Genomic DNA, 21,328 nt, shown 5'->3' with positions numbered 1-21,328 from the left:
GTTACAAACATCCGACTTGCAAGCACCTCGTACTTACTTTACTTACTTTTTTTATTATTTACAGTATATATGTTCGGTCCTTCTCACCCCGCAGGGGACTCATATACATGGCAAACATTCAATGCCATAGACATGCAACATATATAGACAGACACAGAGGCAATTTAGCATTCCAGCTTTTCTTGAGGGTATTCTGGCCACCAGGGGAGCTGTCCTTTCACCAACCATTTGTGACACTGATGAAGTACTTCCTCATTCTTTGCATGCTTGCTGGAAAAATTTATGGCCTCGTAAATTAGTTAAATTAGCCTCCCTGCATAAGCAGTACCTAAGTTTCCTACTTGACAGTTCTGACTTTTCTAAAAACTTGTTTTGGTTCATATAAACACTTTGCATGTCTAATATTAATTATTAGTCAGCTGCATTCAAATAACTACTGACCTAGAGGTTATGAGTTCAAAGCCAGCCCGGGTCGGAGTGAGCATCCGGCCTTTTGTCTAGCTTGCTGGTGACCTTTGCAGCCCGAAAGACAGTTGCATCTGTCAAATAGGAAATTTAGGTACCACTAATGCGGGGAGGCATCTTTAACTAATTTATGACGCCATAAAAACTCTCCAGCAGTATGCAAAAGAATGAGGAAGTACTCCACCGGTGTCACAAATGGATGGTGAAGTGACAGCTCCCCTGGTGGCCAGAAATCAAAAAGCATATTCTTATGAAGCTGGAAAGTTAAATAGCCTCTGTGTCTCTGTCTATATATGTTGTGTGCCTTTCTCATTACTTAATTTTCCAGATCACCAGACTGGACCACAGCAATGCGTGGCAGGGAACAGCTAGTTAAGTGCATATTTGGCTGGAGTTACACTTCAAAAAGTACCTGTTCCAACTTACATACAAATTTAAGGCCAAACCTATATAGCCTCTTTTACACTGCCATATTGTCCAGATTTTCAAAGCAGATAATCCACATTTTCAGCTTTGACTTGGATTATACGAGTCTACACCAGAGGTCCTCAAACTAAGACCCGAGAGTCAGATACGGCCCTCCAACGTCATTTACCCAGCCCTCGCTCAGGGTCAACCGAAGTCTGAAATTACTTGAAAGCACACAACAACAATCCCATCTCATCAGCCAAAAGCAGGCCCACACTTTCCATTGAAATACTAATAAGTTTATATTTGTTAAAACTGTTCTTCATTTTAATTATTGTATTGTTTTTAAGTGCTTTCTGCACTACAAATAAGATATGTGCAGTGTGCATAGGAATTCATTCATGTTTTTGCAAATTATATTCTGGCCCTCCAACAGTTTGAGGGACTGTGACCTGGCCCTCTGTTTAAAAGGTTTGAGGACCCCTGGTCAACACTATCATATAATCCAGTTCAAAGCAGATAATTTGGATTTTATATGGCAGTGTAGAAGGGCCTGTGCGAGAACACAGCCAATGTGATGATTGCATCTGTGTGTCAGACTGCAGGATCTAAACGGCAATAGTAAATAACCACTCACAAGCCGGCTTGCTTTGAAATTGATATATTGCTTGTATCTCTGCAGCAAAGTGACTTTTTCCCACCACCACTTCCTTTTATACCCCTTTTCTGCCCATCTCCCCCTCTTCTCAGTTTCCTTATTAGAACTTGTTGCTTCACAAGTTCCATAATATGTATTGTCGAAGGCTTTCATGGCTGGAATCACTGGGTTGTTGTGGTTTTTTCGGGCTATATGGCCATGTTCTAGAGGCATTCTCTCCTGACGTTTCTCACTACCTCTGAGGATACTTGCCATAGATGCAGGCGAAACGTCAGGAGAGAATGCCTCTAGAACATGGCCATATAGCCTGAAAAAACCACAACAATGTAGTTCCATAATATGGTTTCCAGCACCCTCTGCTGGGTTGAGAATGTCACAGAAAGAATAGATTCAGTCAGGATGATTCAGTCAGGATGTCACGGAGGGAATTTGTGATGTCTTCATGCCATCAGAAATTGATTCCTGACACTGTGTGAGAACTACTTGCCTTTGTAGGAAGGGATGCTGTCTCTTTCCTTGCTCTTTCCCTTCTTCCACTGATCTGGAATGCTCTTGCTCCTTCTCCAAAGCTTATGCAGAACAAAATGGGGTCAAAACCCCTTTAACAGATCAAGAGCAAGCTCCTAAGGATGAACCCGAGGGGCTGATGGTGTCTGCTGCTTGTGAAGAGCAGCCCTGTGATGTGCAAGAGGAGGACTCCAAAGCTGTAGATAAAGAGCCAATGGTAGAAGATAACGTTGCAGAGAATGGAAGTCTCCAACCTGAGGCCATGGAAGAAGAGGAAGCAGCCGTGGCCGAGCAGGAAGAGGGCCATACAAATGGAGCAGCAGGGGAGCCAAATGAGCTGGGAGACCCAGCAGTCATGAGAGCTGTACGTGGCCAATCTGCATTAGAGGTAATGGAAAGCCCAAGCTCGGGAATGTCCTGCGAGTCTTCTTAGCCAGGCTTGTGTTGCCTCCCATATTGATCCTGTGAAGAAAATAATATTTGCTATTGTTCACTTCAGGCAATGGAGAGGGCATCCCTGTCCCGGGCTGATTTAGATTTCCTGGCCTCCCCAGTACAGAAGACTTTTCTGGATTCTTTGGGCCGTGAGCATTCAGTCTTCCATGGAAGAACCATCAAGCCCTCTTCTCAACATTTCATGCGGCAGGTAACCCATTGGACCTCAAGCTCTACCTACCTTTGGTGATACACAACTCTACTTATTAATTGTTTATTTTTTGAATAAAAAAGATATTGTTTCAGACTACCTATTGTAGTGTAATAACCCAAGCCTCAGTTGACCAAAGAGTCCAGCTGATAATGTACCATATATACTCAATGATACGATGAATTTTTCAGTCCTTTTTTTAGCCTGAAAAAGCCTCCCTTGGCTTATACTCAAGTCAAGATTATATATTATTTTACTCTGCTATTATTTTTATTAAATTTATTATTTTACTCTATTATTATTACATTTACATTATTTTACTCTATTATTATTATTATTATTATTATTATTACATTTACATTATTTTACTTTATTATTATTATTACATTGGAGCCCCCGTTGGCGCAGTGGGTTAAACCCCTGTGCCGGCAGGACTGAAGACCGACAGGTCGCAGGTTCAAATCCGGGGAGAGGCAGATGAGCTCCCTCTATCAGCTCCAGCTCCTCATGCGGGGACATGAGAGAAGCCTCCCACAAGGATGATACAAATATCCAATCACCCAGGCGTCCCCTGGGCAACGTCCTTGCAGATGGCCAATTCTCTCACACCAGAAGCTACTTGCAGTTTCTCAAGTTGCTTCTGACACAACAAAAAAAATTATTACATTTATTATTTTACTCTATTATTATTACATTTACATTATTTTACTCTATTATTATTTTAATTACATTTATTATTTTACTCTATTATTATTATTACATTTACATTGTTTTACTTTATTATTCTTACATTTATTATTTAACTCTGTTATTGTTATTATTACATTTGTTATTTTACTCTATTATTACATTTACATTATTTTACTCTATTATTGTTATTATTGCATTTACATTCTTTTACTCTATTACATTTATTATTTCATTCTATTATTTTATTATATTTGTTATTTTACTCTATTATTATTCTTACATTTATTATTTTACTCTATTATTTTATTACATTTGTTATTTTACTCTATTATTATTATTATTACATTTACATTACTTTATTATTATTACATTTATTATTTCATTCTATTATTATTTTATTACATTTGTTATTTTATTGTTACATTTACATTATTTTATTCTATTATTATTGGAAGGATATGTAAGCACATTTACATTGAAGAAGGTTAGAATAACGTTTTAATCAGAGTTGGACAGTTTTATCTTAAATTACAGTTTTATGTAAATATTCAAAAACATTTAACCTACTGATGCTGCAATTAATGTAATGTTATTGATATCTATTTATATTTTGAAACTGACCAGTAGCCGCTGCATTTCCCACCCCTCGGCTTATACTGGAGTCAATCCGTTTTCCCAGTATTTTGTGGTAAAATTAGGTGCCTTGGCTTATATTCGGGTGGACTTATACTCAAGCATATATGGTATATGGAAAAAGGTCAGTTAGGCAGCAGAATGTCTTGGGATGGTCCAGATTCACATGCAAATGTTGGTATGGATCCTTCTACTGCAATTATTTCTTCTATCCATGTCTTAACAGGAACCCTTCAATTGTGTCCCTCTGGCTGTTTGGGCCTCCAACTTCCAGAAGACTGGCTTGTTCAGTGGTTAGTGATTCTGGGAGTCGGAGGCTCAAACAGCTGAAGGACCTTAGTTTGAGGATGCCTGCCATAACTCTCTCTCTTGCCTCGCAACAGTCTCCTGTGAAGCCCGGCTCCGTAAGGTCACCCTACTTGTTCACACCACCCCGAAGAACACGTCGAGCGTTTGGTCTCAATCAGGTAATATAATGCACTAGCCATCCCTTGCCACATGTTGCTGTAGCCCAGTCTGTGTATATGTGGTTTGTGTGTGTATATATTTGTGTATATGTGTATATATGTGTGTTTGGGTATATGCCATCCATCCATCTTGCCCTTGGTCGGCCCCTCTTCCTTTTACCTTCCAATTATGTTGGGGAAAGTGGAAGATAAAAGGAAGAGGGGCCGACCAAGGGCAAGATGGATGGATGGCATCCTTGAAGTGACTGGACTGACCTTGAAGGAGCTGGGGGTGGTGACGGCCGACAGGGAGCTCTGGCGTGGGCTGGTCCATGAGGTCACGAAGAGTTGGAGACGACTGAACGAATGAACAACAACATGTGTGTTTGCGTATATATGTGGTTTTGCGCATGTGTTGTAATATTTTTTTATATATTTATTGGCACACAGGTCTCCCATGACCAACAGAAAATACTAGCAGCGTTTGGTGGGCAATGACTTTGGGTTTGGGAGTTGTAGTTCACCTACATGTAGCTCACCTCCAGAGAGCACTGTGGACTCAGACAATGATGGATCTGGACCAAACTTGGCACGAATATTCCATATGCCCAAATATGAACACAGATGGAGTTTGGGGGAAATAGACCTTGGCATTTGGGAGTTATAGTTACTGGGATTTATAGTTCACCTGCAATCAAAGACCATTCTGAATGAACCCCACGAAGGACAGAACTGGGGCAAACTTCCCACACAGAACCCCCAAGGCCATCCAGTCCAACTCCCTTCATCAGGGCAAGAAAACGTAATCAAAGCCCTCCTGACAGAGAGCCATCCAGCCATAGATACAGATAGATATATATGATTCACACACACACACACACACACAGTATTATAGATGTGAAAGGGACTCCTAAAGAAGGACAATTATATGTTGCATGTTCCAGAGTAGACAAGCCAGACAATCTCTACGTCAACACTGTCAAAGAAACATCAAGAAATACTGTTTACCCACAAGCATAAAGACATTAAATATACTAGAAACCAGCACTTTCTACTTACTTTATTTTCCATATCACCAGACTGGGCCACAGCAATGCGTGGCACGGGACCACTAGTGTTGTATAAGGGATTTATTTATTTATCATGTCAGGAGTGAACCAAAACAGTTGTATTGCATTAAAAACAAACAAACAAAACACAAATATAAGGGATGCAATTTTTTCTACAGTGTTTTGTATCATGGATTTTAAGCTTCCACAGATTTTGGGGGAGAGGGGGGCTGGAACCAAACCCCAGTAGATACTTAAAGGCCTGCTGTATTATAGTTGACTTTGGAAATGATGAGAAGCTGCTCCAGGGAAGCTTTGCTCCCTGAGGATGAGGATGAGGATGGTGGATGATGGTGAGGCTAGCCTTTTCTGTTCTCTCTTTTTCTCTCTTTAGAGACCAGGCTATGCTTCTCCACCTCCATTTAGACCATTTTTCCCAAGTGCAAATAGCCCAACCTGGTCCTTGACTCACATTCCTGATGTTCCGCCCTTCAGTCCATCAACCGGCAGTCAACAGAAATTCAGGTACAGAAGGGATGGGGAGGGAGGCAGCCTGTTGAGAAACTGGGACTGAAGTCTTAGAATGGCAAAAATCTGGACTGGAGTTTATTGCATAGGATTACAGCAGGGGTGGTGTAACATTAGAAATTGTGGACCATTTCTGCTCCCTTGGCAGCCCCCTCTCCACAAAAGTCTACATTGACCCCGAAATACAACACTGCCTGAGCTCTGCGAGTGCAGCTTTTTTCAGAATGAAGAAGAGAGTGTTTGAGGACCGGGACATTCTTAGGGAGACCAAGGTGCTTGTTTATAAAGCTATTGTCCTCCCAACCCTGCTATACACCTGCATGACGTGGACTGTCTACAGACGTCAACATTGACACCGAAATACAACACTGCCTCAGCTCTGCGAGTGCAGCTTTTTTTCCGAATGAAGCAGAGAGTGTTTTAGGACCGGGACATCCGTAGGGAGACTAAGGTCCTTATTTATAAAGCTATTGTCCTCCCAACCCTGCTATACGCCTGCGAGACGTGGACTGTCACATGCAACTCTTGGAATGATTCCAGTAGCGCTGCCTTCAGAAAATCCTGTAAATCTCTTGGGAAGACAAGCGGAGAAATGTCAGCGTGCTGGAAGAAGCAAAGACCACCGGCATTGAAGCGATGGTCCTCCACTCTGCTGGACCGTCAACTCTGCTGGACCGCCACGTTGTCCGGATGCCCGACCACCGCCTCCCAAAGCAGTTGCTCTACTCCGAACTCAAGAACAGAAAACTGAATGTTGTTGGACAGGAAAAGAGATTTAAAGATGGGCTCAAAGCCAACCTTAAAAACTGTGGCATAGACACTGAGAACTGGGAAGACCTGGCCCTTGAGTGCTCCAGTTGAAGGTCAGTTCTGACCAGCAGTGCTGCAGAATTTGAAGAGGTACGAATGGAGGGCGAAACAGAGAAATGTGCCAAGAAGACGGCGGAGGACCATCACTTCAATGCTGGTGGTCTTTGCTTCTTCCAGCACACTGACATTTGTCTGCTTGTCTTTGGATTTGCAGGATTTTCCAGAGGCAACACATGCAATCGTTCCAGGAGTTGGATGTGATGTCTGTAGACAGTCCACGTTTCACAAGCATATAGCAGGGTTGGGAGGACAATAGCTTTATAAACAAGCACCTTGGTATCCCTACAATCTATATCTCGGATGTCCCGGTCCTCAAACACTCTCTGCTCCATTCGGAAAAATGCTGCACTTGCAGAGCTCAGGTGGTTTTGTATTTCGGTGTCGATGTTGACTTTGGTGGAGAGGTGGCTGCCAAGGGAGCGGAAATGATCAACATTTTCTAATGTTACACCATTAATCTGTATCTCTGGCATTGGAGAGGGGTTGCCTGGTGACTGCTGGAACAGCACTTTGGTTTTCTCGTGGTGACACATCGGATACACCGTACCTGCTCCCATTTACTCCCAATTCCTATGTTATCTGCCCAATCTTTTTAAAAACTCCACAAGAATTGGACTGCTTCAGCTTGTACTCTTGTGTATTTCTAGTTTTCCCAGCGCCATGATGCAGCTGCATCCTTTGCACCAGCGGATCTTGACTCAAAGACAAAAAAGAGGGCAAAAAAGGTAAGTGGAAAGGCAAATGAGAGAGCAAAGACAACTCAGGGCCCTTCCAGAAAGGCCCTAGATTCCAGGATGATTCCAGATCTGATCTACTCTCTCTTTAGCACAAGATCTGAGGCTTGTACACATAATTGGATTGGGAAGAGTGACTTTCCAGATATTTCCAGCAATTGTCTACTTGCAAACCCCAGTATTTTTCAATATTGACTACGTGGCAAAAACTGGTAGTTGTTGCAGTTCTGGGGAAATTTACAGCCTTTATATTTATTTACAGTATTTATATTCCGCCCTTCTCACCCTGCAGAAGTATCAGGGCGGATTACAATGTACATATACATGGCAAACATTCAATGCCATAGACATACAACATATATAGACAGACACAGAGGCAATTTAACATTCCAGCTTTTCTAGAGGGTATTCTGGCCACCAGGGGAGCTGTCCCTTCTCCAACCATTTGTGACACTGATGAAGTACTTCTCATTCTTTGCATGCTTGCTGGAGATTTTTATGGCCTCGTAAATTAGTTAAATTAGCCTCCCCACATAAGCAGTACTTAAATTTCCTACTTGACGGTTTTGGCTTTTCTAAAAACTTGTTTTGGTTCATACAAACACTTTACATGTCTAATATTAATTATTAGTCAGCTGCATTCAAATAACTACTGACCGAGAGGTTATGAGTTCAAAGCCAGCCTGTGTCGGAGTGAGCTTCCGGCCTTTTGTCTAGCTTGCTGTCGACTTTTGCAGCTCGAAAGACAGTTGCATCTGTCAAGTAGGAAATTTAGGTACCGCTAATGCGGGGAGGCACATTTAACTAATTTATGACGCCATAAAAACTCTCCAGCAGTGTGTAAAAGAATGAGGAAGTACTCCATCGGTGTCACAAATGGATGGTGAAGCGACAGGTCCCCCACTGGCCAGAATTCAAAAAGCATATTCTCATGAAGCTGGAAAGTTAAATATCCTCTGTGTTGCTGTCAATATATGTTGTGTGCTATTGAATGTTTGTCATGTATATTTGCATTGTGATCCACCTTGATTCCCCTGCGGGGACTTCCTCATGCTTTGCATGCTTGCTGGAGATTTTTATGGCCTTGTAAATTAGTTAAATTAGCCTCCCCGCGTAAATGGTACCTAAATTTCCTACTTGACAGATGCAACTGTCTTTTGGGCTACAAAGGTCGACAGCAAACTACACAAAGCATTCCCCGCATGCTTTTGCTGGAGTGCTTTGCTGGAGTCTTTTTTATGGCCTTGTAAATTTTGTTAAATTAGCCTCCCCACACATAGGCTGTACCTAATTTTCCTACTTGACAAATGCAACTCTCTTTCGGGTTGCAAAGGTCGACAGCAAGCTACACAAATTGGTCGGAAGCTCACTCCGACCCGGGCTGGCTTCAAACTCATGACCTTACAGTCAGTAGTCATCTTAATGTAGCTGACTCCTAGCCAGCCACACCACAGTCCCACTACATAATTGAAGTATGCACGGAAATAATTGAAGATATTCAATATGTCTCAGCAAGTTACGCAAAAATAGGTAAGCACCCCACTGTCCCCATTTGTAGCCTTGCCTTGGACCACTGGATTTTAGATTGCTTAAGAGGAAGAGCTGGGAATATCCCTTATTCAATGCTTCCTGTTTATATCTCAAAGAATGGCATGTAGGGAGCCTCAGCCTCCAAAAAAGGATCCCTATGCATCACTCATGACTCTGGAGGAAAAGGACTGGGTGATAAAGGTGCAGATGCTGCAGCTGCAGAGCGAAAACCCCCAACGCAATGACTACTATTACCAGGTGGGTACAAGGAGAAGGCAACGAGTCCTTTGAAGGCCTAGGAAAACTGGGGTGTGGACTTCACTATATTTATTTATTTACGGCATTTCTATGCCGCCCTTCTCACCCCGAAGGGGACTCAGAGCAGCTTACAAGATATATATACATACAATATATTATATTATTAGCATAGTACAAGATCAGTATTAAATATTACTATATTGAACTGTACCGTTATACTATAATATTTAATATTACATGTAATATAAAATATAATTATAATATTATATTATTATTAGTATTATATTTCATTATATTATCTATATAAATAAAAATGGAATGTTCGTTTGTGGGATTAACAGAACTCAAAAACCACTGGACGAATTGACACCAAATTTGGACACAAGACACCTAACAACCCAATGTATGTCCTTCACACAAAAAAATGATTTTGTCATTTGGGAGTTGTAGTTGCTGGGATTTATAGTTCACCTTCAATCAAAGAACATTCTGAACCCCACCAATGGTGGAATTGAACCAAACTTGGCACACAGAACTCCCATGACCAACAGAAAATACTGGAAAGGTTTGGTGGGCAGCGTCCTTTGGCTTTGGAGTTATAATTCACCTACATCTCGAGATCACTGTGGACTCAAACAATGATGGATCTGGACCACAGTCTACACAAATACTCAATATGCCCAAATGTGAACACTGGTGGAGTTTGGGGAAAATAGAATCTTGTCATTTGGGAGTTGTAGTTGCTGGGATTTATAGTTCACCTACAAACACAGAGCATTCTGAACTGCACCAACAATAGAATTGGGCCAAACCTCCCACACAGAACCCCCCATGCGGGCCACAGCAACGCGTGGCAGGGGATGGCTAGTCTATATAATTAAAAATGTAATGTTAGTTTGTGGGATTCAAATAACTCAAAAACCACTGGACGAATTGTCACCAAATTTGGACACAATACACCTATCAGGCCTATCTATTATTATTATTATTATTATTATTATTATTATTATTATTATTATCTATATAAATAAAATGTACACCTCTCAGGCCAACGACTGACCATCACCCATAAAAATACTCAAAAGCACAGCAGAAAAGACTTTAAAAGGCCAAAAAATACATGCGCAAAACCATATATATGCCGCATATATGCTGCCCTATATATACGCAAACACACACACACATATACACACATATACGAACGCAAACCACATATACACAGATTGGGCCACAGCAACGCATGGCAGGGGACGCCTAGTCTATATAAATAAAAATGTAACGTTCGTTTGTGGGATTAACAGAACTCAAAAACCACTGGGCGAATTGACACCTAACAACCCAATGTATGTCCTTCACTAAAAAAAAACAACAATTTTGTCATTTGGGAGTTGTAGTTGCAGGGATTTATAGTTCAACTACAATCAAAGAGCATTCTGAATTCCAGCAATGATGGAATTGAACCAAACTTGGCACACAGTTCTCCCATGACCAACAGAAAATACTGGAAGGGTTTGGTGGGCATTGATCTTACGTTTGGGAGTTGTAGTTCATCTAAATCCCAGCAACTACAACTCCCAAATGACAAAATCATAATTTTTTGAATGATAGTCACTCCTTGTGTTGTGAGACATTTTGTTGCCAAATTTGGTGTGATTTCGTTCATTGGTTCTGTTCTTTTGTTTTTAATGTAGTCATTATGCACAGAACATTATATATATATCAATGTTTGAGAGAGGTTTGTATGAAAGGCTTAACTGTTAAAATTTTGTTTATGTGTGATACTTTAATGTGCAACCTAATACTGTAGTGTATTCAGCTCCAATATGATCTTCAGCCGTCTTCTTGTAGAATATCTTCACTTCAGTAACTTGACACAAGTCTTTATTGTAAGAATTGAACAAAGAAATATTTATTTATGGATTCTCAGGCACATAAGGTGTAATGGTTACACAGTATTTCTCTCCTCTCCTTCCCCCAGAAGTATTATCATAAGCTGGAACAGAAGCAAGTAGAGAAGGGGCCCTTTGGAGGGTCCAAACCTGAGGTCCCCAAGCTTGTGACGCCATACATCCAGAAAGTGGAGACGTACGAATCTGGTGAGTGTTTTGCAAGATGGAAGCCTTCCTCTGGAATGGAGATGTGGCATCCTGACAACGACTGTTTCTTCTTCTAGTTGTGCGGATCCCAGGCTCTTTGGGTCAGGTGGCCGTCTCCACATGCTACAGTCCCCGGAGGGCCATTGATGCACCGCACCACATTTCATTGGAGCAGGTATGTGCCAGTGCTTTTCCCTGGGCTTAACTTCCCCAGAAAATAGGGTCATGGGCTGTCTTAAAGTACATCCTTTCTGTGAGGGTGAAATGAAAAGTAATACCTCCACCTTCATAACTCCTCAACAGGTGGCAGTACTGGTATGTGGCAGGTACTGGCTTGTTCAGTAGACCCTCCTCTACAGTTCCATTTTGGCAGGAAGCCTTAGCATTGAACGGTTGTGTAGTTAAAGTACAAAATATGGAACCCTGCGCAGATGGTCGGTCAGTGCGGCTTAAGCAACGTGTGTGGCAGGTACTGGCTTGTTCAGTAGACTGTCCTCTACAGTTCCATTTTGGCAGGAAGCTTTAGCATAGAATGGTTGTGTTGTTAAAGTGCGAAGTATGGAATCCTGCAGACCAGGCATGTAGCCGGGGGGGGGGGGAGGGGGGAGGGGGGAGGGGCTTCAGCCCCCCCCCCCCCGAAATTCTCATGGTGGTCCGCGAGAAGGCCTTACCGGTGCATTATTTAAATTGTTATGTTTATTCATATCATGATCTGATTACCATACGCAATATATTCCATATGCATGGGGGTATTGGGGTAACGATACAAAAGGTTTGCTAAGGTAGACCCTCTTTCACTGGGACTCAGCCACCCCGAATCCAACTCCCCCCCCCCCCCCCCGAATCAAAATCCTGGCTACGGGCCTGCTGCAGACGGTCGGTCAATGTGACTTAAGCAACGTGCAGCCATTGAATTCTTGACCGCAGAAGATGTCACCCCAAAGGAGATTAAGCAGAGAATGCAAGCTGTTTATGGTGATTGTGTTGATGTAGGTACTGTTTAAAGAGTAAGTTTAAAGATGTTGAGGTGGGAACATCTGACTTGCGTGACAAACAAAGAGTTGGATGTCCTGTGACAGCAACCTCCGAGTTTCACAAGCAAAAGGTTGACAGATTGATTCAGGACGATCGTCGTATCACTCAGAGAGAAATTTCAAGCATAATCAGCATTTCACAAGAACGTGTGGGTCACATTATTGCTTTGCTTGGCTATCGGAAGATCTGTGCACGATGGGTACCCAGGATGAGAGAACAGTGAGACGCTGGTTGTGGAAACAGAGTGTCGCCTTCTTCCGTGACGGCTTCAGAAAACTTGTTTGTCATTGGCAGAAATGTATCCAATTGTCTGGCGATTATGTGGAAAAGTGAATAGCGGTGGTTAAAGAGCACATTCTAAGAATTATTTCTGCATTTGATTTATTAAAATATTCCTATCCAAACCCAAGTAACGAAGGTGGAGGCATTACTTTTCATTCAACCCTCGTAATACGTGCATATTTAGGGCTGTTGTATGGATGGACATACTACGATTTTTTTTATTTCGTAGCAGTAGATAATGGAGTTTTTATTCTTACCATATTTCATGTTTCTAGACAACCTGAAACTTCTGCTTAAAGTTTTGCAAGCTCTGATGTAGGGATGCATCAAGGTGTTGTGAAATTAATATTTATCTTCCCCTTTATATTTGAAGGCCATCGGGAATCAACGGCTGCATGTGTTATATCAGATCGAGAAGGTGAGTTGAGTGTAGCTCCTTCTTCTGATGGTTGCTTTGTCTCACAAAGAGGGCCAGATGTCACCTTTATTTAAAAACATCATAGAATCATAGAATCAAAGAGTTGGAAGAGACCTCATGGGCCATCCAGCCCAACCCCATTCTGCCAAGAAGCAGGAATATTGCATTCAAATCACCTCTGACAGATGGCTATCCAGCCCCTGTTTAAAAGCTTCCAAAGAAGGAGCCTCCACCACACTCCGGGGCAGAGAGTTCCACTGCCGAACGGCTCTCACAGTCAGGAAGTTCTTCCTCATGTTCAGATGGAATCTCCTCTCTTGTAGTTTGAAGCCATTGTTCCAGGGAAGCAAAAAACAAGCTTGCGCCCTCCTCCCTGTGGCTTCCTCTCACATATTTATACATGGCTATCATATCTCCTCTCAGCCTTCTCTTCTTCAGGCTAAACATGCCCAGCTCCTTAAGCCGCTCCTCATAGGGCTTGTTCTCCAGACCCTTGATCATTTTAGTCACCCTCCTCTGGACACATTCCAGCTTGTCAATATCTCTCTTGAATTGTGGTGCCCAGAATTGGACACAATATTCCAGGTGTGGTCTAACCAAAACAGAATAGAGGGGTAGCATTACTTCCCTAGATCTAGACACTATGCTCCTATTGATGCAGGCCAACATCCCATTGGCTTTTTTTGCCACCACATCACATTGTTGGCTCATGTTTAACTTGTTGTCCACGAGGACTCCAAGATCTTTTTCACACGTACTGCTCTCGAGCCAGGCATCCCCCATTCTATATCTTTGCATTTAGTTTTTCCTGCTAAAATGGAGTATCTTGCATTTCTTGCATTGCAAAAAATTGACCAATGAAGTGAAGCATGGCTTTTTTTAGCATGCAGATACTCTGACCATCAAATGTTAATGTTGAGTAGTTCCAGTACCTATTAATCTACTCAATATTTGCATGTTTTCTTTTTTATTATTTTTATTCAGTAATCTTTATTTGATTTAAAAACTAAATAAATGATTATAGTAAAATATCAGTAGCTTTAGATAGATAGTATAGAGATAAATTAGTTAAAGATAGGGTTGGGAGACTCCTAGAATTGGTCAGAGCAGTTGGGAGGAGCCAAGTCGGAGGAGGGAAAGAATGTAGCTTCAGGGGGAGTTTGAATCTGGAGTTTTTTGGGGGGGAGAGCCAGGCGAGAGAGTGTCTGTGTTAGACAGTGCTGTGAGCTGACAGGGAAAAGGTCAGACAGCTGTCTGATCTCTTGAGAGAGTTAGTACAAGAGATTGGCTCTCCAGGCTGGGTTGGTTAACAGGAAAAACTCTAGGGTAGAGTTAGTTAATAACCCAAGGGCTACCTAGATAGCTAGTCAGACTCATCACTATTCTCTGACATAGAGCGAGGGTTTTGTTACCAACAGTTGGTTCTGTTTGGTTAGCTCTGTCTAGAACAGTGTTTCTCAACCTGGGGGTCGGGACCCCTGAAGGGGTCGCGAGGGGGTGTCAGAGGGGTCACCAAAGACCACAAGAAAACACAGTATTTTCTGTTGGTCATGGAGGTTCTGTGTGGGACGTTTGGCCCAATTCAATCGTTGGCAGGGTTCAGAATGCTCTTTGATTGTAGGTGAACTTTAAATCCCAGCAACTACAACTCCTAAATGTTCAGGTCTATTTTCCCCAAACCCCACTAGTGTTTACATTTGGGCATATTGAGAATTAGTGCCAAGTTTGGTCCAGCTCCATCATTGTTTGAGTTCACAGTGCTCTCTGGATGTAGATGAACTACAACTCCCAAAACTCAAGGTCAATGCCCACCAAACCCTTCCAGTATTTTCTCCTGGTCGTGAGAGTTCTGTGTGCCAAGTTTGATTCAATTCCATCATTGGTGGAGTTCAGAATGCTCTTTGATTGTAGGTTAACTATAAATCCCAGCAACTACAACTCCCACAGGACAAAATCAATACCCTCCCCCAATCCCACCAGTATTTAAATTTGGGTGTATTGGGTCTTTGTGCCAAATTTGGTCCAGTGAATGAAAATACATCCTGCATATAAGGTATTTATATTACTATTCATAACAGCAGCAAAATGACAGTTATGAAGTAGCAATGAAACTAATTTAATGGTTGGGGGTCACCATAGCATGAGGAAGCGTATTAAGGGGTCGTGGCATTAGGAAGGTTGAGAACCACTGGTCTAGAACAAAGTGAAGAGAACTGTTCAAGCAACCAATCAAGCTGAAGTACTTTTGTACCTCATGCTTTTTGTACCTCTCAGGAGTGGTTAGTTGTCTGTTTTAAAAAATAAATCCTATTCTATGTAACTTTCAACAAAGTCTCTACTGTACATCATTCCATCGTGAAGCTTTTGTGATAGTTCCAGCAATTTTAACACCCTGTTGCTACAGAAAAGCCTTTCAACAAACAGTTTTTGGGAGCCAGGGATAAGAGCAGTGTTGGCAGGAGTGGGAAAAGTTCACCTCAAATATATATATATATTTGAAAATCCTAAAACACCTTACTTGGTGGCAGCTTTGATGCAAAAGAAAGTTTAAAGACTATTTATTTATTTATTTATTTATTTATTTATTTGGGGTTCTTCTTTGGGGTGCTTCTCACCCCGAAGGGGACTCAGGGCAGCTTACAAAGGCAAAGGCACAATTCGATGCCTGCATCATAAAACAATCATACACAAAATTACATCAATTCACAGTTAACAGTTCATGCATTATAAGCATAACATCAATAAAACCAATACAAATCCAGTTTCTCATCTTACATGGTCAGCGTTCGCTAACTCATAGATCTAGTTTTACATTCCACTTCATCAATCCTGTTGGTCTTACTCGCCTGATTGTCTAATTTAATTGCCAGAGTGCCCAAAGGCCTGGTCCCATAACCACGTCTTCACCCTCCTCCTAAAGGCGAGGAGGGATGATGATGCCCTGATTTCCCCCGGGAGTGAGTTCCACAGGTGAGGGGCCACCACTGAGAAAGCCCTGCTCCTCGTCCCCACCAGCCTCACTTGTGACAGTGGTGGGGTCGAGAGCAGGGCCTCCCCAGATGATCTCAGACTCCGGGGTGGGACGTAGAGGGAGATGCGTTCGGACAGATACACTGGACCGGAACCATACAGGGTTTTGTAGGTCAAAACCAGCACCTTGAATTGTGCTCAGAACTGAATCGACAGCCAGTGGAGCTGGCACAGCAGGGGGGTGGTATGCTCCCTGTATGTCGCTCCGGTGAGCAGTCTGGCTGCCGCTCGCTGGACTAGTTGAAGTTTCCGAACAGTCTTCAAGGGCAACCCCACGTAGAGAGCGTTGCAGTAGTCTATTCAGGCCAAGCAGTGTTCACTTCACAACAACACATATCCATCATCGTCTCGCTATCCTATTGGAGGCACAGGGGTGGGATTTTTCTTTTGTTTTTTTAAGGAAAGGAAAACTTCTGGGAAGATCCATCCTGCCTGGACATAATATTAATAAGTCTCCAGCCTTGCGTCTTTTGTTATACATAGCAAGGCAGTCTTTGACAAACCTTCTCTGCTCATGTGAATAGATGTATCTGGAGCTACTGGCTGCAGAGGACACTCAGCAGAAACTGGAACTTTCACCTGAAGAGCAGCGTTCCCATTTCCGTGAGCAACTGTCACATCAGGTGGAGCATATGTATCAGTCTCTGAGGATCGAAGAGCACAACAGTGAAGAGTGAGTCTTATGGATATTATGGCAGGGAAGACTTAAAGGGGAGAGGGAAGAGAAGAGGTTGCTGCGGTAGCTTCCTACGCGTTGAGCAATTCAATGTGTTTCCATGCCTTGTGTGTGGACCAGCTGAGCTCTTCTTTCAGGGAAGCGAAAGACGAGTTCCTGCAGATTCTGCTTGTGGGGAAAGGGAAGAGGTTGGTAGCCCGTCTGTTGCCGCACTTGTCGCAGGAGCAAGCCAAGCGAGTCCTGGTTGCAGTTGTACAGCACTTACCTCTTCTGATTAAGAAGGACATGCAGGAGGAGGTATTTTCTTTCATATCCCTTCCTTTTTAACTGACTGCAAATGACCAAATAGCACCAACAGCCCAGAATTAGCTTTCTGTAATAAGTTGGCTTTGGGGTTATATACAGCACCGGGACTGTGGCACAGTTGGTTGGGAATCAGCTGCATTAAGATCACTACTGACCAAAAGGTCATGAGTTTGGGTCGGAGTGAGCTTCCGACCAATTTGTGTAGCTTGCTGTCAACCTTTGCAGCCCAAAAAACAGTTTCATCTCTCAAGTAGGAAATTTAGGTCCCGCTTATGCAGGAAGGCTAATTTACAACGCCATAAAAATCTCCAGCAAGCATGCAAAGAATGAGGAAGTACTTCATCAGTGTCACAAATGGACGGCGAAGCGACAGCTCCCTTGGTGGCCAGAATACCCTCATGATAAGTACAAGGGGTCTTCAGACTTTTAAAACAGAGGGCCAGGTCACAATCCCTCAAACTGTTGGAGGGCCGGATTATAATTTGAAAAAAAACAAAAACGAATGAATTCCAATGCACACTGCACATATCTTTTTTGTAGTGCAACCCCCCCCCCTAAAAACAATACAGTAATTAAAATGTAGAATGATTTTAACAAATATAAACTTATTAGTATTTCAATGGGAAGTATGAGCCTGCTTGCGATAGGATTGTTGTTGTTGCATGCTTTCAAGTGGCTTCAGACTTAGGTTGACCCTGAGCAAGGGCTGGTTAAATGACTTGGAGGGCCCTATTCGGCCCCCGGGCCTTAGTTTGAGGACCCCTGAAAAATAAATAAGTAAAAAAATAAGTAAAATAATAAAAATAAATAATAAAATACAAAGATATTAGAGATTTTGATAGTTGGGATTATAAAAATACACTTTATTTATATTCTTCTCTATCTCACAAAGGGGACTCAGAGCAGATTACAACATACACAAGTAGGCAAACATTCAGTGCCTTTAATCAATCTCAAGGCACCACACATTCTTGTACCCATGCCTCTTTCCACTCTTCCAGACCTCCTTGATTTTCAAAATTGGAAGAGAATAATACAGAATTAAAATACATATTTGCACCTGGAGGCTTCTGGGTGCTATTCTCATTTTTAGACCACTTTTCTGTTGGGCGAGTCGCAGGCCCGTAGCCAGGATTTTGATTTGGGGGGGGGGGGGGGCTGAGTCTGAGTGAGAGAAGATCTACCCTAGCAAACCTTTTGTATCGTTATTCAAATACCCTCATGAATATGGGATATATTGAGCATGGTGATCAGATCATGATATGAATAAACATAACAGTTTAAATAATAAATGTTATTTATTTATGCTCATAAATCTATATAAATAAAAATGTAATGTTCGTTTGTGGGATTAACATAACTCAAAAACCACTGGACCAGTTGACACCAATAAGGTCTTCAACCTGGGGCTTCTCACACCAGGCCTCTCACACACTGAGGCCTACCAACATTGGAGCCTTCTTATGCTGAGGTCTCTCACACTGAGGTCTCTCTCAGACCGAAGCCTCTTCATACTGAGGGCAACTAATACTGAGGCATACTAAGCTTTAGAACTGCAGCTTTTGCTGAGTCGTTGCATCTTTTTAACCCTTTCAGTGTTTGACTCACATTTTTGTAATTAAAAATACCTAGTTAATTTTTAGTATTTATGACATTTTCCTCATCATATCGGATGGGAGGAGAGGGATGAAATGTCGTAATCTCTCATGACTGCAGCCCCTGAACTTGATCTTATTTGTCCCTTCACCGTCTTGGCAGACCCTCCCCATCCTCTACACTCCCCTCAGAGTTGTCATTGAGCACTTGGACTTCAGTGAGCTGATTGACGTTCTGCAGGATCTGACCAAACTGCATCCGGAACCTGTCAAACAATCCCTTTCCATGATCTTTGGGAACAAGGTATGTAGGAGGCAGAGATCCAAAGTGGAGGATATTTCAACTTGTAACTCGGTAGAAAATCTAGATCAGGTTGGAGGTGGGAGTAGAGATGAGGAGAATATGTGACAGTATAGCTCAGAGTCACCAGGATTTGGATGCTGCAGATTCCCCCCTAATTGTCAGACCCTGGAAAATCTTGGAGTTAAATTCAAGTTCAACAATAAAACGCTGGAGACAAGTGTTTTATTCTTTCTTTCCACAAAACGGGACTGTGGCGCAGCTGGCTGGGAGTCAGCTGCATTAAGATCACTACTGACTAAAAGATCATGAGTTCGAAGCCAGCCTGGGTCGGAGTGAGCTTCCTACCAATTTGTGTAGCTTGCTGTCAACCTTTACAGCCTAAAAGATAGTTGCATCTGTTAAGTAGGAAATATGGGTACTGCTGATGCAGGGAGGCTAATTTACGAGGCCATAAAAATCTCCAGCAAGCATGCAATGAATGAGTAAGTACTTCATCAGTGTCACAAATGGACGGTGAAGCGATAGCTCCCTTGGTGGCCAGAATACCCTCGTGAAAAAGCTGGAATGTTAAATAGCCTCTCTGTGTCTGTCTATATATGTTGTGTGTCTGGAACTCATTACCTGGAGAAATTAGGAAAGCCCCTCCCCTAGAAACCTTTAAAAAGAACCTTAAAACCTGGCTCTTCTGCTGCGCCTTTGGTGACACTATTGCTCCGCCTCAACGTTTTTGTCATTGGAGTATATGACCCCCCGCCCTCATGGAAAAGCCTGATTCCACAACCCCCACTATAATGAGTCCTCCTCCTTAAATAATCTGTCTCTCTTTTATCTCGTCTGAGTTTTTTAATTCGTTTTAATCAGTTTCTCTTTTAATTATTACATGTACCCCACCCATTGTCATTGTGATTGTGCCTATTGAAATTTTATATTGCTATGTATTCACATGTTTTATATAATTCTGTTGTTGTTGTTTATTGTTTGCGTTTTCGGTTTTACTCTATTGTACTTTGTTGTTTGGGCTTGGCCTCGTGTAAGCCGCTCCGAGTCCCCATCGGGGAGATGGTGGCGGGGTATAAATAAAGATTATTATTATTATTATTATTATTATTATTATTATTATAGCATTGAATGTCTGCCATGTATATGTATATTGTAATCCGCCCTGAGTCCCCTGCGGGGTGAGAAGGGCGGATTATAAATACTGTAAATAAATAAATAAATAAATAAATCCTAAAAAGACAGTTCTAAAGTTTTCCAGCTCAAACTTCCTGTCAGTCCCAACTCCCATCTGCCCTCTAGTGGCCAAACACTGTGCCTACAGTCCATTAACTGCAATTTAATTTCCCTCAAAAAAAAGATGTCTTATCTACACAACCTTCCCCAACTCTGCCTTCCTTTCACCCACCTCCAGGCATGTAGCCAGGGGGGGGGGCTCGGGGGGCTTCAGCCCCCCCCGAAATTCTCATGGTGGTTCGCGAAAAGGCCTTACTGGTGCATTATTTAAACTGTTATGTTTATTAATATCATGATTTGATCACCATTCTCAATATATCCCATATGTATGGGGGTATTGGGGTAATGATACAAAAGGTTTGCTAGGCTAGACCCTCTTTCACTCAGACTCAGCCCCCCCCGAAACTCAGCCCCCCCCCCGAAACCCCCCCTAAAAAATTTTTACCCCCCCCCCCCCCCGAAACGAAATCCTGGCTACGGGCCTGCCCACCTCTCTTCTTTATGGCAGAGCACCGAACAAGCCAGTCCCAGGCTGATACGGTGATCCTGACACTAATATTTCCTGATTTCTTTCTCCTTCCCTCAAGTTTGCCATCTCATTCCTGTATTTACTGCTCAGCCATGGTGAGAGATGCCTGTCTTCTGGCATACACCAAAATACCCATGATGCAGATTTTGAAAAATGGTGAGTTAGCATCTGTGAGCAAAATTATTCCTCCACATTTTGTCCAAGCAACCCCCTTAACAGTTGCACCTCCTCTTTTTATTTCTCCCTAGGGTAAATACAGTGCTTCTCGTTGCAAGAGAGCTCTCTCACGTGCCTAAGGCCTCCATGGTGGAGCCGCTTCACCTCCCCAGCAACCTCTTGCTCCTCTTTTGCCGCTATGTAGACAAAGACATTGTGACTTGCTTGGATGACAAGATGGAGTAA

The 21,328-nt window shown here is 42.5% G+C and overlaps 1 protein-coding gene across 1 annotated transcript in view; it reads left to right on the top strand.

The window, feature by feature from the left end:
• PATL2 (PAT1 homolog 2) overlaps positions 1-21,328 on the top strand; it is a 35,023-nt gene extending 13,695 nt beyond the window's left edge. The window contains 14 exon segments of the mRNA XM_067471467.1: positions 2,101-2,426; positions 2,538-2,684; positions 4,391-4,474; positions 5,897-6,027; positions 7,548-7,625; positions 9,281-9,422; positions 11,401-11,518; positions 11,596-11,693; positions 13,209-13,253; positions 16,808-16,956; positions 17,097-17,256; positions 19,024-19,164; positions 20,985-21,082; positions 21,175-21,328. Of these exon segments, the coding sequence (XP_067327568.1) occupies positions 2,101-2,426; positions 2,538-2,684; positions 4,391-4,474; positions 5,897-6,027; positions 7,548-7,625; positions 9,281-9,422; positions 11,401-11,518; positions 11,596-11,693; positions 13,209-13,253; positions 16,808-16,956; positions 17,097-17,256; positions 19,024-19,164; positions 20,985-21,082; positions 21,175-21,328 (1,871 nt within the window).

The sequence above is a fragment of the Anolis sagrei genome, chromosome 9, assembly GCF_037176765.1.
Source record: "Anolis sagrei isolate rAnoSag1 chromosome 9, rAnoSag1.mat, whole genome shotgun sequence".
Lineage (NCBI taxonomy): Eukaryota > Metazoa > Chordata > Lepidosauria > Squamata > Dactyloidae > Anolis > Anolis sagrei.
The sequence above is the reverse complement of the archived record's forward strand: the minus strand, read 5'-3'. Positions and strand labels throughout refer to the sequence as shown.